Source organism: Mastigoproctus giganteus, chromosome 3 (genome assembly GCF_048544385.1).
Source record: "Mastigoproctus giganteus isolate SK-2022 chromosome 3, ASM4854438v1, whole genome shotgun sequence".
NCBI lineage: Eukaryota > Metazoa > Arthropoda > Arachnida > Uropygi > Thelyphonidae > Mastigoproctus > Mastigoproctus giganteus.
This window is the reverse complement of record NC_143577.1, coordinates 197,739,154-197,756,515: the sequence shown is the minus strand read 5'-3', so window position 1 is coordinate 197,756,515 and position 17,362 is coordinate 197,739,154. Positions and strand designations below refer to the sequence as shown.

The window sequence follows — 17,362 nt, the reverse complement described above, 5'->3', positions numbered from 1 at the left end:
TGAAAAGGACCTGGGGATAATAGTGAAGGCAGATATGAAATCTCTGAGCAGTGCAGACAGGCTGCAAGAGTAGCTCATGGTGTCTTGTCAATGACATACAGGAATTTTTCTAGCAGGGATAAGGAGGTGATTATTCCCTTGTATAAGGCAATGGTCAGGCCACACCTTGAGCTGTATACAAGTCTGGAGGCCTCATTTCAAGAAGGATGTAGAGCTGTGGGAACGAGTACAGAGAATGGCAACAAGATTAGTGAATGGAAAAAAGGGTTGCTCTTACGAAGAAAGGATTAAGTTTTGCAAATTACAATGTCTAAATACTAGGCACCGGCGAGGTGATCTGATAAGAGGTGTATAAAGCTTTGAATGGTTTGTGCATGCTCAACGCTGATTGGATTCTTCCTCTTGCTCAGAATAATCACCTGAGAGGGCATAAATTCAAACTGAGGAAAGACAGAAGTGCAGAAGTTTGCCTTTAGCCAGCAGGTATTGGTTTGTGGAACAGATTTCCATCCTTTGTTGTGGAAGTTGATAGCCTAAATAAATTTAAGGCGCAGCTGGACAGGTATCCGAATGAACGAGGAGGGGGGGATGAAATGGGAGTGTTTTTTTTTTTTTTTTTTTTCCTTTTGGCTGATGCTGCACAAACTTTCTTTCTTTCAGCATATGCCTCTACTAATGATAATGATAAAACAAACTTTCTTCTGTCGTCGTAGAAGTTGAGAGCTTAAACAAATTAAAGGCAGAACTAGACAAACATTTGGAGCGAGCGGATGGGTTAAATAAAAATTTTTTTGGCTGATGCTATATAAGCTTTCTTTCTTGCATCATGTGCCTTTACTAATGCTATAATAACAATATCACATAAAACCACTTGATGTTCAGGCTTAATTTTAAGGCCTTAAGTGCAAAGACACAAAACAGATGAGACAAAACAGACACAAAATCAGTGTAGCTGAAACTCTGCTCTTTCCAGTGGTGGCACAAATGAAAGAATTGATGGTGTCCCACATTAGGATATTTCCCCCTTGAGATAGGTCAAATTTGACTTTAAAATTTTGAGTCAATCTTTGAAGGAAAATATCTCAGCCAGAAAACAAGTATAAGAGTTGATATTTAGTTAGGCTGAATTCATGCAGATGGTAAGTGGAATGTCAAAAGAAAAATGTACCAAAGGTTTTTATTTCAAAGTTATGACTTTCAAAAATCTTGCTTAAATTTGTTGCGACAAATTTTTGGTGCCAGTTTTAGACTGCATTATAAAAAATGAAAGTTTCTGAGAGCCTTGACACAAAAAGTTTTGCATTCTCTGCCAAAAGCTAACTAGGTATACAAAGTTTCAGAGCACTACCTCTCACCGTTGTGCAACAGTAACACTTAAAACTTTGAAAATTTTTTGTGATTTATTCCGCATAACACAAGTGACCTCCACAAAAGCTGAGGCACCAGCACCTTTGCTGGTGACTCAAGCATACTATATTTTGAACTGAAATTTTGCACAGCTTCATTTGAAACTTGTTTAAAAATCCACACCCACCAAGTTTCAACAAAATTGAAGATGGTCGAGCAGGGACCCCTAGGCCATTTGACATGGAATGATCCTACTGCTTATTAGAGTAACAAGCTGAAATTTACAAAAATTACTTGATGTGGAGCATAAAATTTACACAAAGCAACTTGAAATTTTGGCATTTTGCAATTTTAACAAAGTGATATTTATTACTAATGTTCGGTGTAGATAAACAAAAATAATGATAATAACAATAAAAATAACAAAAGTTTAACTCAAGGTGTCATTTATTATCTACCTTTCTCCATTGTGTGCCCTTGGATGCATGTCCTCATTATGCCTATCTCTTGAAGCATTTCTGTCATGATCTTGTCTGCTAGGTTCCCAGCGACTACGTTTCTCTCTTTCCGGTTCTTCTCTATCCTTTTCAGATTCTCTGTTACCTCTTTCACGATCTTTATCTCTCTCCCAGTCTCTTTCCTTTCGACTATCTCGTTCCCAGTCCCTCTCTCTCTCTCTATTTTTTTCCCTGCTGTCTCTGGCACGGTCACGATCTCTATCACGATCTCGTTCTCTTTCCCTATCCTTTATCCTTTCTCTATCTCGTTCTCGATCCCAGTCTCGGTCTCTTCCTCTACTTCTATCACGGTCGTGATCTCTATTCCTGTCACGTTCAATATCTTTCTCTTTACCTTGTTCTCTTTCTTTCTGGGAATCCTTTGGCTTATCTCGTGAGTCAAATTTTAAAACTTTTCCTGGGCTTTCTTTATCTCTACGATCGGCATATTCAAACAGAGCTATTGAAGGAAAAAGAGAGAAAAAAGTTACTAACAGCACATTTTAATTTCATTTATATTATATTATGACAATAAAACAAATCATGGTTTCATTAGAGCTATAATAATCTACAAGTGCCACTTGGACAAGTATATCCAACATATAATGAAGTATAACCTTGTTAATTCAATAATAGAGTATTCGAAATTGCTATTGTTCCATGACTAATATAGAGTTTCATATGAAATTTAATACAGATTATTCAAAATATGTCTACAACGAAACCGAAAATCTAAATTCAACCATGCAACTTAGCTTGTGTAATTCAAGAAACCAACTACTAATCAACATTATTACAACAAAACTGAACAGAACTAGAATAAAAATTTACCACCGTAAGTATAATATATGTGTCATCTTTGAATTTTAGATTTCTATACTTCCCCAAAAATTTCATGCATAGTCAAGAGGGAATTCACATACCTGTAATGGCTATGTAGTGCATGCATCATTTCATGCCACATAATGAAAATACCGATCAATAACGATACAAAACATGATTTCCCAAAGTAGGTGCTGTGTGTCTTCCTCTAAGTCACCTGAAGTATGCATTCAACTACTGCCTCAAAATTAGTAGCTTTTTCCCCTTATATACCTTGGCAAATCTCTATGTCCAAACTGTCAATCAAGCTTATGCATCTCATCCCGCCCCCTAAGAATGACATTGCTACTGGAAATTACTCCTGTCCACAAGTGTCCCAAGCACAAGAGTAAAGAGATTTCGGGCCTATCTTTATTTGCAGCTTATTACTAAAGCTTTTAGACTAAATTCTCTTGAAACCACTTTCCAGATAAATTTTTGCTTCTAGACCAAAGTCAGCTGACCATGGCACTCCAGCTGGTTCAACTGAAACATGTCTTCTCCAACCATTTCCACAAATGAATGAAACATAGCAGAAAAGGCAGCTCTGCTGCTTCTTGAAATGTGACTGCTACATTGCAACAGTGCTGTGCGTTTTTAAGTGTCCACACATACGTACATTGAATTTCAGAGCAAGAATGATAATAAATGAGCTGCACAGAAAAAAAAACATTTTGTATTGAGGATTTTAAAAAAATTACCATTTGTTTTTAAGGAATTCACAAGGTACGTGAATGAAAGCTTTTGCAATTTATTGAACATAACAAAGATCACTGAATTTCATTTTTTACACCATGCAACCTGATGAGCTGTATATTAAGACAAGCACTATGTATTTATTACATATACCTTTTAAAGAGAGAGCATACAGATTATGGAAGTCATTTGCAGTTTAATCTTTGTAATCCATGCAAAAAAAGAAAGAAAAAAGTGACATTTGTCTCTCTTTTAGCATAGCTGCTCATTTGGCAAATCTGTTAACACAGTACCATAAACTACTCTTACTATGGAAGTTGGCATACAGTGTTTGCATTACTTTAGACCACTTGAGTGAAAAACATGGATAAAAAATATTTTTAAATCAGGTTATTATATGCCAATCTGATGTATCCTATTGTATCAGTCATACCAACAAATTGAAATAATGCCTCTTAATAAATTATTGTTCAATGGCAACGCAAACTATCTAGTGTTTTGTGACCCTTATCATTGGCCAAGGTAACTTAACTTCCTTGACATATCAGATCTTCAGTGGCAAATTCCCCCCAAGAATACCAAAGCCACTAAATCCCTTCAATCTACCTATCAGAATAAACTGATTGAATTCTTTATTCGTCAACATTTCAGTTGACAACTGAAGAGTTTTCATATGAGCCACTCATTTTGATCTTGACTTTGATGTCTGGCTTCATGATAAAGTGTAGAGAAAAGTATTTAATGCACCAATGTCAAATTTTATCACCTGTTATTTTCAGTTTCAATGAACTCTTTACTTTTTATTTTATCCACTGTTAAAACCTCAGATGCCTATTTATGTATTATTATTAAGTTTTTATTCAGCATAAATTCCTCATGCTTGTCTGTACACCAGAGTCTGGCACTTATTATTTTTTTTTTTTTGGTTGGCAAGAAATACTTAACACATTTGAAGTCACTAAACCTTTGAGTCAGTTTTGCTTCTACTAACAAATAACTGCAAAGTGCCTGCACTATACATAATGGGCACACAATTAAAGATCTAAACACCTTTTGAAATGATCATTTCAACAAGTTGATGTGATCTTTTGTAGTCTTTTTTAAATCAGTGGCAGATTAATTATTTGGAAATATATTTATTTGAAAGCAGCATAATACCAATGAATTCCATAACTGATGCCGCCAACTCTGACCAATTATAACTTCATAAATAAAATAAAATTACAACCAAAATAAATAAATAAATAAATAAAATCAACTATAAAATATAATTTAAAATACAATAAATCATATGAATTCATATCAAATCATATAAAAACTTTTAAAACAAAATATACTATGCATTAAAAACGTTAATGCATATGTACTACTATGAAACTTTAAGATACTATACATTAAAAGCGTTAAATCAGTACTACTATAAAACTGAAGCTTTTGGCAGCATCTGCTGACTTCCTCAACGTAAGTAGTACTGCATCAACAATTCATTATAAAGTACTAAGCCTTCCCAGCAGACTCAGGGTGTACTATGGTACCCGCACATACTCCGTTTCCTGTATATCAGCACCAGAAGTGGCATGGGGCTGTACTACCTTAAAACGCTCATACCTATCCAGGATAACGGTCTCAAACATTGCATTAATCCTACAACCCTCATCCCTATTCAAGCTATGATCACCCAAGGAACAAATCCTTAGGCTCTCCAGCCACTTCCAGTTTCAGAAACCTTCTACCTTATCTGTAATTACAGCTCCTTCGGCTGTTATACCATGTCCGGTTTCCCAGGCACACCCCCCCCCCAATCTGGATTTTGTAGATAACCCCACTGTTGTCAGCTCCCGCAACAGGGTCTTTAAACGCCACCATCACCGTGTGCAGCTTCCGACCAGGAAGCTGCACACACAACGTAATTGGTACAACCGTAAAATGCAGGCTATTGGCTGCGAAACGCCTGGATAGTAGGGAATGTACGCTGTGGAGCCAGGTACCCCCCTCATCCCTCTGAGTACCATGTCCACAACAACCTGCAATCACATTCTGGGGGTAGCTACATCTCATAAGGTCGGCCGTGACCTATTTGATTGTTTCCTCCAAAGCAGAGCAGTGTGACCGAGCCCTGCTCATTAAAGCCAATTGAGAACCTCTGGCCCATATCCCCTACGTAGTATAGTGAACATATCATCCACATAGCTCTTCCACGCCCGCATGGGCAGCAGACCAAAGGAACTCAACATCCTATCCTCAAATTCTTCCATTGCTAAATTAGCAGTGACTGTGCTAATAGGTGAACTTCGCTAATCCGGGGCGTGGCTATGGGTTCACCTATTAGCGCAGTCATTGTTAATTTAGCAATAGAAGAATTTTAGGATAGGATGTTCAGTTCCTCTGGTCCACTGCCCCTGCAGGCGTGGAAGAGGAATGTGGCCGATATGTTCGCTAACTGCATAGGGGACGTGGGCCAGAGGTTCTCAATTGGCTTAATAGTGCCCCCCCCCCCACTTATAAAGTTTACCTACAAGGGCGAGCGGGGGGAGGAATGCTCTGTCATTTTTGGATGTCTGGATTTACAGGGTGGGCCGACAATTAAAAACAAGGGTGTTTAGGAAGGAGCTGTGTAGGGCTCAGTATACTCATTTTGGTTCTGCCCAGACTGGAGGTCATAAGAGTGTGGTTAGGGCTTTAATGAGCAGGGTTTGGTATTTATAAAGGGATGGTTGAGTGGCGGAAGACAAAGAGTGATAATCAATGGACACTGCTCTTCGTGGACTAATATTATTAGTGGAGTTCTTTAGGGTTCAGTTTGGGTCCATTGTTGTTTTCTGTATTTATTAATGATATTGATGATGGTATACCAGGCTTAACGTCCAAGTTTGCAGATGATACGAAGATTGGCAGGGTTGTTAAATGACACTAATGACAGTATGCTGCTGCAACAGGATCTGGAAAGGTTGAGCAGATGGACTGAGAGGTGGCAAATGAAGTTTAACATTGACAAGTGTATGTAAAGTACTACATATGGGAAGCAGTAACCCGAGAGTAACGTATCAACTGTGTGGTACTACACTGACAGTGGTAGAGAATGAAAAGGACCTGGGGGTAATTGTGCAGGCAGATGTTGTCAATGATATACAGGAATTTTTCTAGCAGGGATAAGGAGGTGATTATCTCCTTGTATAAGGCAATGGTCAGGCCACACCTTGAGTACTGTATACAGGTCTGGAGGCCTCATTTTAAGAAGGATGTAGAGCTGTCGGAATGAGTACAGAGAAGGGCAACAAGATTAGTGAATGGAATGAAGGGTTGCTCTTACGAAGGAAGGCTTAAGTTTTGCAGTTTACAGTGTCTGGTGACTAGACACCTGTGAGGTGATCTGACTGAGGTGTATAAAGCCTTGAATGGTTTTGGCATGCTCAATGATGATGGGATTCTTGCTCAGAATAATCACCTGAGAGCGCACAAATTCAAATTGACAAAAGACAGTTGTAGGATAGATAGGATAGATGTGCAGAAGTTTGCCTTTAGCCAGCGGGTAGTTGATTGGTGGAACAGACTTCCATCTTTTGTTGTGGAAGTTGATAGCCTAAATAAATTTAAGGCTGAGCTGGACAGGTATTGGAATGAACAGAGGGGTGAAATGGGAGTGTTTTTTTTTTTTTTTTTGGCTGATGCTGCATAAACTTGCTTTCTTGCATCGTATGCCTGTGCTATAATCAAAACATGGGTAACAAATGGCAGTTCATACTTAGTTTCAAGACAATTTGAACATAAACAGACATGCTATGTTTGAATAATCCCTGAAAATGTAAACACACATAGGAACTCAAGAGAACTCACACATTAAAAATGTATGTACTAATGAATTGTTCATTCTTTATATAAAAATTAATTGAATATAACTGTGTACAATGCAGCATATAATGTGGTTCTATTGTTTAAATACCATTGCAGATAAATGTCTACTGTATATCCAAATGTATATCAATACTGTACTAGGTAGTTCTCAACTTTACAAGTTAATTTGTTCCTGGCATGCACTCATAAAGCGAAAACTCATAAAGCAGGAATTCATTTCCCATAGACGTAATGTTAAAAACAGGAGTTACATTCTCATTCACCATAGTAATGTTAAATAAAGGTCAACAAACCAATAATGTATACTTCAACAATATTTATTTATCTAAAGAAATGAAAACATAGCTTTTAAAACCAAGAAAAATATAATAATACAGAAATTATTTATGTCATACAAACGTTAAAGACAGTTTATCAGTCGATGATGATGAAGAATAATGAGATCACATTTGCTTATGTGATCTCATATTTTGTTTCCAGTGTTATTCTTCTTCACTGATTCTTTTTATTAATATCACTCGCTGTAGTATTGCTTTGTTTTGGCATACTATACAGTGTTAATAAGCGGGATAAATTTGAAATAAGACAAGACAGTGAAAATGAAGAACAGCACAACCACTCTCTCTAAAATCAGCATGGTAACTGCTTTATGTTATGTGAGTCAGTGAGACACTGCCTGAACAAATGCACGCACAGCAGTACATGTAGCTATACAATACTTCAGTAGTACTGTATAGCCATGGGCATGGCTTGAAATGCCATATTTATAAATGTTTAGCACTTATTTATTGCAATATTTTCGATTGTGTTGATACTTGGGGGGGAAAAAAAAAAAAAAAAGAACTTGTAATAGCGAAAATTCGTAAAGCGGGAACTGCCCGTACAGTATTATTGATATAATACTATATACAGGTACAAATGATATACTGAACATGATTCACAGTGAGATCTAGAAAATAATATTAGAGTATATTTCCTAGAAGCTACATAGAAAAAGAAATCATATTTTCTTTCTGAGCCTGTGGTGTTCAAATGGTGCCCTTATGGACACACACAAGGTAAAGAAATTGGGGGTGGGGTGTAGAAACCATAGAAAAGTGGCTTTATTGAAAATTTATCTTATCAAAATATTAATATCTATATGGTAAATTCATTTTTGTCAATTGTTGTCAATAAAAAAAAAAAAAAGACTGAATATCACTGTTCTACAGAGTAGCCAGTGCACACAGTAATCTATTCATTTATCTCAAAGCTTTTACCTATATCAGTAATAATCGGAAGTGGTTCCCTTTTTTTCAGACTACCATCATAGATATTTCTTGAAACAGGCTTCTGTCCATGACTGTAATCAAATGATTCAACTCTTGACTGAGAAAATATTCCACCAGGTGGTGGTGGTGGTGGACGAAATCTTCCAAGATCTAAAGAAATTAAAATAGGTATTGTTTAATATAATGATTACAATGAATATTGATTATTTCATATATATTCAATAACATAATTAATAGTTTTATTAACTATAATTACAGAGTAAAATTTTCTAAAATAAAATGTATATATTTGGAAATAGGGAGGGGTTGGAAGCAGGTGTGTGCAAACCATCAATTCACAGATAAATATCACATTCTAAGAAATTTATGGAAGTAATCTGCCTATAATATTTGCTGATGCTATCAAGGCAGTGTTGCAAAACTGCTAGCTTGTGGGGATACACAGACTAAGAGATTAATCGCAGGCAGAAGTAAAAGTGATTCTTGCACTGCTTCTATTGGAACATGCAGCAATCTGGAATGCAGTCTTGGGGATTTCAAGCCCTGCTGTGGGTCACCATGGAACAACTAACGTGGGCCGTATTATGGTAACTAAGAATAAGAACAGGAGCGTATATACCTGCATATACACTACTGCTAGGAGCAGTGAAAATAAATTTGATGAATTTGAAATACTGGTTGACATGGTAGGGATAACAGAAATGTGGTTAACTCAGACATAAGCAATGCTTAATTTTACCATGGGGAGTACAGTGTATAGTGTTGGCTTTCAAGTGGCATCAGGGGGGGCCCCTCTAGCTCTTCATAGTATATATACTCTATGACGCAGTACAAACTCTGTAAAGGCCAGAGACCGTGAAAGTTTTAGTTTAGTCTGTATAGTGTAGTGTTGGGTTATGTTTGTCTATGGTTCCTCCAGCCATTTAGCTGTGGGATCCCATGCTGCCCGTCCACCACCCCATGAAGGCGAGCCTGGTGTTGTACGGAGTAAAGTTTCTGGCTGGGGAGAACGCTGGATTTCGCCTTAGCTTGCCAAGGAGGCGCCTTGAGGTAAAAAAAAAAAAAAAAAAAGCTGTAAACTTCTTATACTGGAAAATGAGGTCAAAGATGGATGAAAGGAAGAGTTCTGAACAGAGTTTGGAGTGAAACAGGTGGCTCCAAACAGAGTTGAAACCCAAGTGGCTGTGGAAAACACTTTAAAACATCAGTGCACTTTTTCATTGGAGAAATGCATTTTATTTATAGTAGTAGAATGCCAAGGCAACCTGTGACAGAGGTGCCTCAACATCATGATCATTGCAATAAGTAACAGACTTAGTTTGCTCAACACTACTTTAAGAAAAATGGCTTTGGCCACCAATTACAGTTGTGTTTTGTTCCCTATGAGCATACTGATCTCAAATTAAAACTTAGTGCATTACTAGACAAATTTCAGCTATTGAAGAAACAGCCTTAGACAAAAACAAAACTGGTGATGCATACCCAATTCAGATCTGATGGCAAAATGATCTAGTGCAGACTGCTCTGGTTCAGAAGGATGTAGTTTAATTGAAAGACTCCATTAATAGGAAAAGCAGTAACATTTTTTGTAATAGACAGTAAAATAGAACCAAGGTGTGTTTGTAAGAGCAATGGCTGCTAATGTAACCACAACAAATTGGCAGATTTTGAGGGAGGTAAAGAAAGCATTATTGTTCACATGAGGACCCCTTGCTTAGACATGAACACCTACCTGGATGTGACACTTATTGGTATAGACAACCCCAAATGAGACTGACCTGTTGGAATATTTCCCACCCAGTCCGAACATAGTAGATATTTTTGATGTTATTAGTAGTAGATATGTTTTTGATGTTATTAGTAGTATGTATGTTATATTTATGTCCCTTTATGGTTGATGTATACCTGTGTTTGTTATGAATGAGTATATGCTATAGAATGAATGGATAAAGTTTATTAGTATAAGTGGGTTTAAATGTGTCAATGTCTACATCGTTGAATGTATGCATGTCTTGCTGTGGCTGAGTTCTGGTGGACTTGGCTGTGTGCAGAGGATTGCAAGTATAACCATGTAAAGACATGTGGATTAGAAGTTGGTCCAATGCACCCATGTTGTTGGATGTGATTGAAGGCTTATGCCTGTGTTCATCCCTGATGGAAAAGAAAAACTGACCCCCCCCCCCCCCCAGTGTCTCTATTTTATGTATGGCTGAATATCCAAATGTGTGAGATGGCTGTAGCTGAGCTCCAGTGATGTGATCTTGGTTAGGGGGCAAAGGCTCACATAAGTAGTATGAATGACAGGTGTACATGACACTCTATGCTCACAGTATGCACTGTAAGTTGTGCATCCAAGTTTTGGACATGACTTAGAGCTCATGTCTGCTTGGATGTGTGAAATAATGAGTAAATGACATTTGACTGTAAATAAGTGTGTGTGTGTGTGTGCGCGCGCGCGTGTGTGTGTGTGTGTTAGGGGGCTGAATGTATGTAAGACGGTCCCCCAATATGCCTGCTATACTGGGTGAGAAATGTGTCCACTTAACTTTAAAAAAAAAACACATGCTGTCCTATTCAGGGTACTGTAGTGAGTGAAATCTGATGAGTACAAGACTGTCTAATAGGCATTACCATCTAAATTGTACCCTGAATTTGCACATTTAAAAAAAAAATCCCCATTCTGCAGGTTAAGTTGTATGAATGCGTGTGAATGCTTGGTCACCTATTGTATAAACCACATGGTGAATGTTTGTGATTAGTATCAAAAAAAGTGACTGTCTAGGTAGTTCATATTTAGGTGACAGCTACATTCTGTCTGTGTAAGATGATAAATGTAAGTTGTATTATGTGCTGTTTTCCATTCTGGCCTTAGATACGTCAGAAAAAAGAAGAAAAAAGTGTGTGCTTCTGGAAGTTAAAGTATGACAGGTTTGCAGTTGCACCCAACTGCACACCTAGGGTTCACAATAGGGCCAGAGAACCCACTTAGGGTTCTCTGGCCCTATGGCTTTACTCCCCTTCTTTACATATTTCCCTTCCCCACCTCCCACCCAAAAGTTTTGCTTGGTGGACTCTACCACCACAAACCGTATGCCCCTGTTTGTGGTGGTGGCCCTCTATCCCTTAACTTCCTATTTCTAGGTGGAAAGTCTTTCTCTCATCCACCTCCTTAGTGTTGCACCATTGTCTCTACAACATTGTCTATACATTTAGTAACAAATTTAGTTTGTTCAATGCTATGTATGATAAATGGCTTTGGCCACTGCTTTGAATAATGTTTTACAGTATCTGTAACAATGGTTTTCACCAATTGCTTAAGAGGGAACAAAGACAAAATTCATCAGCTGAACTAGGATTATCCACTAGACTGATCTTGGAATACATGACATAAACTATACTAGTGATGGCTTATATGGAAATTGCCTATGGCTATTTAAGGTTGATCTTGTAGCAACTGCAATTAAGTAGATGATAAAGCTTTATCTACTACTGAACTTATCTTTTTTAAAATTTAAGCTTATAAGATACTAAAAGAATGTAACTTAGCAAAATTAGCTTTAGAAAGTATAAGAACTTCACAAAATTACATTCATAAAATTCCAGAAATTACATTTACAAGATATTTACACAAATTAAAGAAAAACAAAAATTTGAATATAATCAGACAGTCAACTAACACACACATTTTCTCTCTGTAACTGCCAACTTGCTGTGAGTTGGCATTAGGAATAAACAAAGGGGCCACCTAGCGACCTGTTTTAATCTTTAAATATCTCATAAAACTATTTCAGTGTACATTTATGAACTGCAAATCTCTAAAAGAATTTGGCAGTTTGACTGCCAAATTGGGGAATACTATCTGCTACCCAGCTGCATTGAAAGTTAATAAAAAATAAGACCTTGACAGCCCCTGCTTCACTTTTTCAATACTTATTGCCTATTTCTTATACTTTCTAATCTCAACCCAAGTGTGAGTGGGGGGGGGGGGGTAGAAAGAATGAAAAATATGCATAAGTGGCTATGCAACAATACAAGCACTTCAAAATAAAAAAATCATACATACTGTAAGTAGTTTAAAAATAAAATTCTCTACGTGATTATGCACAATAATGTTCAACTGTTACACCATAACTTTTATTGACATATAATACAGTCACAAATAAATAGTCCCAATTATCCAAGGCAGCCACTCACAATCTCTGAAAAGGCTACAAAAATTCATATTTATGAAATTACATGCAGTGTAAGATTTGACAAAATTAGAAATATTATTTTTCAAAAAGGGGAAAATGAAAAAGTTCACTTTTATCCATGGTTTAGTTTCCCTTCAAATGGTGCTAAGTAAATTTCGAAGAATCGCCTTACTAGTGAGAGAAGCTTCTCCCTATTGTTCCACGTAGTCAAGTAGAATCTCATTAAAGTTGACACTACCAGATTTTAATGCTTCACTAAGGAATTGAAGTTTTTGTTCAATAGACAGAATTCTTTTATATTTTAGCGTGATGAATGTATACCAATGTAAATTTAAAAAAAAAAAATTGGAGAAGGATGTGAAAATTAATCATACAGTATGAGGGTTTAGTTTCGAACAATGTTAACTATAAAATGATTTTGTAGTTATTGTTTTTGTAATTAACCAAGAAAAAGTCATTTGATATTTTCCTGGTTTACTGGAAATGTACATATAGCCCAAGCTAACTTGCAAAGTACTAATCAGAGAGATAGAGCTCCATAACATGATTTGCATTGTTATTTGTATAAGTAAAACTAAAATTATCCTAAAATATGCAGTTTAGTAGTTAACACAGTTTGACACTAAACCCTCTTCACTGAACCTATTTATGCCACACGATGGCCAAGTTATGTGGTCATCAGTAAAACAAAAAGTCATTTTCTAGTTTTCTGGACTATGCTATATTAGTTTGGTTCATACAACTAGAAAACTGGTTAGAGGTCTTGTTTATAGGAGCAATATAAAATGCAAATAAACCTTTACCTGACTTTAAACTTCTACAGGCTGAGTTACTTACTTTAGAATTCACACACACACACACACACACACACACACACACACACACACACACACACACACACACACACACACACACACACACACACACACACCTAAAAAAAAAGTATAAATGAGAAATAAATGACTATAAGATAATTGTGCACTTCATGTGTTAAATTGGAAACTTATTATTAAACAGGTAGCAGAAATAAAATGCATTATTAAAGAGGTAGGTATTGAATAGACAGCATTTTTCCATACTGTGTGTTCTTTGTGTGAAAAACAAACAGAACCAGGTGCAGACAACTGTACGTACAATATAATAATGTAAGGATAAATTAGTATTCTTATTACCCATAAAAAAAGATTTTCCCTCAAAGAATAGTACAGCAAGCTATTTTTTCTTTTATTATAAAGTTTTTCTTTTATTTGTTCAGTAAAAATAAAACCTACCTCTGTTTGGTAATCCTGAATGATTATCAAAAGTAGAACCTAATTTAGACAGAAAGTCTTCTCCTAAAACTAAAGCTGCTGGCTTATGGCAATAATCGATAGTTTTAACTTTACGGAGATTAAATGTGCCTTCGTGAGGAAAAGGAGCTGGCAGAATGGGTGATGGAAACTGTTCTCTAAAATCAGGAAATGGTGGTCTTCTACTTGGATCAGGAAAAGGAAATTCTCTTTCAACAGGATGGTGTGGTGAAAACTTATCATCTGAATGTTCAGGCCTAAAAATATAGTTATTATTGATAACTGTTAACCACAAAATATTAAGTATTTTAATGTGCTAAGTATAACATTCATAAAGCTGATGTACAGTCATGTTCAAAAATAATGCACCACCTTAGAAATCCCAATGAAATTATTTATGTTCAAAATAATTCATCATCTGCTATTATATGCTGCTTATTTTAGTTTACAATAAATATATAATGAACTGTTATATATTACAGGTGACCCCCACTTAACGCTGATAATTCGTTCTGTAAAAACAGAGCGCTAAGTGAATCCGTGCTAAGCGAGCGCCGCATTCCCATAGGGTAACATATGTATTTGTGAGTTGCGGTCAGTGCCACAGGATATTTCCTAATCAATAATAAACGGTAGTGAAAATATGCACAAACGTCGGTAAACATATTTAATATTCAAATATTTGTACATATAAAATATTCTGCATTACATACGTATATAATTATGTGGTAACTACTTATGTATCAAAATTAAACTTACAATTCCAATTAAAATCACAAATTTAATTGATCTAAATTGATTTAATCATGAAAAATGTGTCGATTTTGGGTTGAACTTTGGCCCTCTACCAAATAAACTAAAAGGGGTATTAATTTTAAATCCCCCGCAGCGTTACTACCCAACAATAAAGTCAACCGATCCATTGCCGCTTTGAAACCTGGCATGCTTTTTTCTTCTTTCAATATGAAACTTCTTTTAGGCATTCGTTTCCACAAAAGTCCTTCTTCATCTATGTTAAAAACTTGCTGAGAAGTATAACACATAATATTCCTCTTCAATAAATTTAACAAGTTCTTTTTTGAAAGTTTCGGCTCCTTCTGCACTTGAGGCTTCTCCCTGGATTTTAAATCTATTCAACTAGCCCTTACTAGTTTTAAATGGTTCCACATTATTTTATTATTTTTTATTTTTTTTAGGTGAGTTTTCTTCAGATCATCATATTGGCTAATCTCTCTCTCTCTCTCTCTCTCTCCTGTTTTTTAATAATATTTAACAACTGAATTCTGCATTGGATATCTTCAATAAAATTAGTTAAGTCTTTCCATTTCAATCCTAATAGCCGGCCTAGCCCTAGTTGCTTGCAGTGGAACAGCTATCTTCCACTGCTAAAATTAATTCTTTATTTTTTTTTATAATTGTTCTTACATTTAAACTTGCAAGTCCTAAATTATGGCACACATCCGCATGTCTTTGACCGGAATCGATTCGCTTCAAAACGTCTAATTTAATTTCCAAATTCAGTCTTTTTCTTACATTTATAGTCTTCGTACTGCGCTCAGACGTTGTTGCCTTTTCATTCTTATCGGCCAGTATTAACTCTTCGAAAATGTAACTGCATTGGTTGCATTAATTATGATACAATGTTCAAGTAGCCTGTCCATTTTGCACGATGTCTAATACGGTACTGAGTGATGACTAGACTTCGGATAAATGCATATAACGCAAATATTACAAGCAATATACTTGATCATTTTTTAAAATGTTAGATCTCGGAACTACGTAACAAGTCACTGTACTGCAATTAAATTAGCGTGCGAGAAGATTTCACCGAGGGTGGGAAAATTTCTCAAGTCGGCATGGGAAACGTTTTAATGCTGTTTTGCTATTCATTTTCAAGCTATCGACTCCATCAAATGAAACGATTTCGTTAAATATGCCAAAAATGCAATCTGTAAAAGAGCGTTTATAGTCAGATATGGGTTATAATATAAGAACAGCATTATAGCGAATCGGTGTAAAGCGAACTGCATTATAACGGGGGCCTGCTGTACTAGACAGTATGATTTATACAGATTCAAACACTATGCATATTATTAAACTCAATAATGTTAAAAAAATTTAATACATCCATAAATGAATCAAGTGAAATTGATTTTAATTTTATTTGGATATTATTGAATGTGATGATATTAAAAATTTCTTCATAATAGAAAAAAGAATAGTACAGGGTTGTTAAAATTAAAGTATCCCTATGTAGAGGGCTCTGGAGCGAGTTCTAAGGCTCGTACTGAAGAGAAATTTGGACAACAGATACAATAAAGAATGCACTTGCCATTTATTGGGGGGGGGGGGGTTACAAAATTTGTCGCTGTATGACATGTAACTATCTTAGTTACGATTATGCAAATAACGTGAGTTATTTGCATAATCACAAGTTATTGCTACAGTGCCTCTACTCAGCTCTACTGTACTGTATAAAAGCAAAGCAGTCTCTTCAAAATCATACAGTAGATGTTTGCCTGCACTACAGCAGCAATGCCAATAACGTTGCAGGAAAAGGCACTATTAGTGAAGCTGTACTATCAGAACAGCGACAATGCAGCTGCGGCTATCAGAAAATTCCAGCGTCAAAATGATTGTGAAATCTGAAGCGACAGGACATCTTGGTGTTCAACCAGGTAGAGGTCGAAAACGAGTGGACTCCTCTTGTGTTGAAGATTTGGCTATGGCTGTCATGGATTTATCAAGTCAATCTTCATGTGGTAGCGCAAGTGTGACAGCCGTTTCTCGTAAAGTGGACATGCAGTATTCCACTGAAAGGCTAGTAATGCGTCAGATGTTGGGGTACTATCCTTACAAGATGCACATGCTACAGCAGCTAAATCATTGTGATGCAGATATTCGTTTCACATATGTACTTCAGTTTCTGGCACAAATGACAGTGGATATCACTTGGCCATGGAACATCCTTTGGAGTGATGAAGCCCACTTCTGCTTAAATGGACAAGAGAATACGCACAACTGTTGCATTTGGCTAACAGAAAACCCCTGAGTTATCCAAGAGATCCTGTTGCATTCTCCAAAAATGACAGTGTGGTGCGATTTACAGCCACATTCGTGATTTGGCCATATTTTTTTGAAAAGGTAACACCGACTGGACCCCACACCTGTTCCGTCGCTGGACAGCGATATTATGAAATGATGGCAAATTTTTCAATACCAGAGCTGCAATTACGTGAGTGCCTTATCAGGATTTCCATATTCATGCAAGATGGTGCACCACCCCACATCCACTGTTGTGTCCAAAGATTGCTAAGGCAACACTTTACACACGAACAGGTCATCAACTGTTGTTT

General features: G+C 36.5%; 1 protein-coding gene across 7 annotated transcripts in view; it reads right to left on the bottom strand.

Moving 5' to 3' along the window:
* Nucleotides 1-17,362, bottom strand: part of LOC150088559 (uncharacterized) — a 478,816-nt gene that overhangs the window by 279,069 nt on the left and 182,385 nt on the right. For all 7 annotated transcript variants that reach the window (XR_016546738.1, XR_016546737.1, XR_016546739.1 and 4 more), the window contains 3 exons: nucleotides 13,989-14,263; nucleotides 8,513-8,674; nucleotides 1,806-2,304 (listed from right to left, as the gene is read on the bottom strand). Coding sequence is in view for 4 of the 7 variants with exons in the window: in XM_090369563.1 (XP_090225689.1) it covers nucleotides 1,806-2,304; nucleotides 8,513-8,674; nucleotides 13,989-14,263 (936 nt within the window). In the remaining 3 variants the exon portion in view is untranslated. The remainder of the gene's footprint in view (nucleotides 1-1,805; nucleotides 2,305-8,512; nucleotides 8,675-13,988; nucleotides 14,264-17,362) is intronic.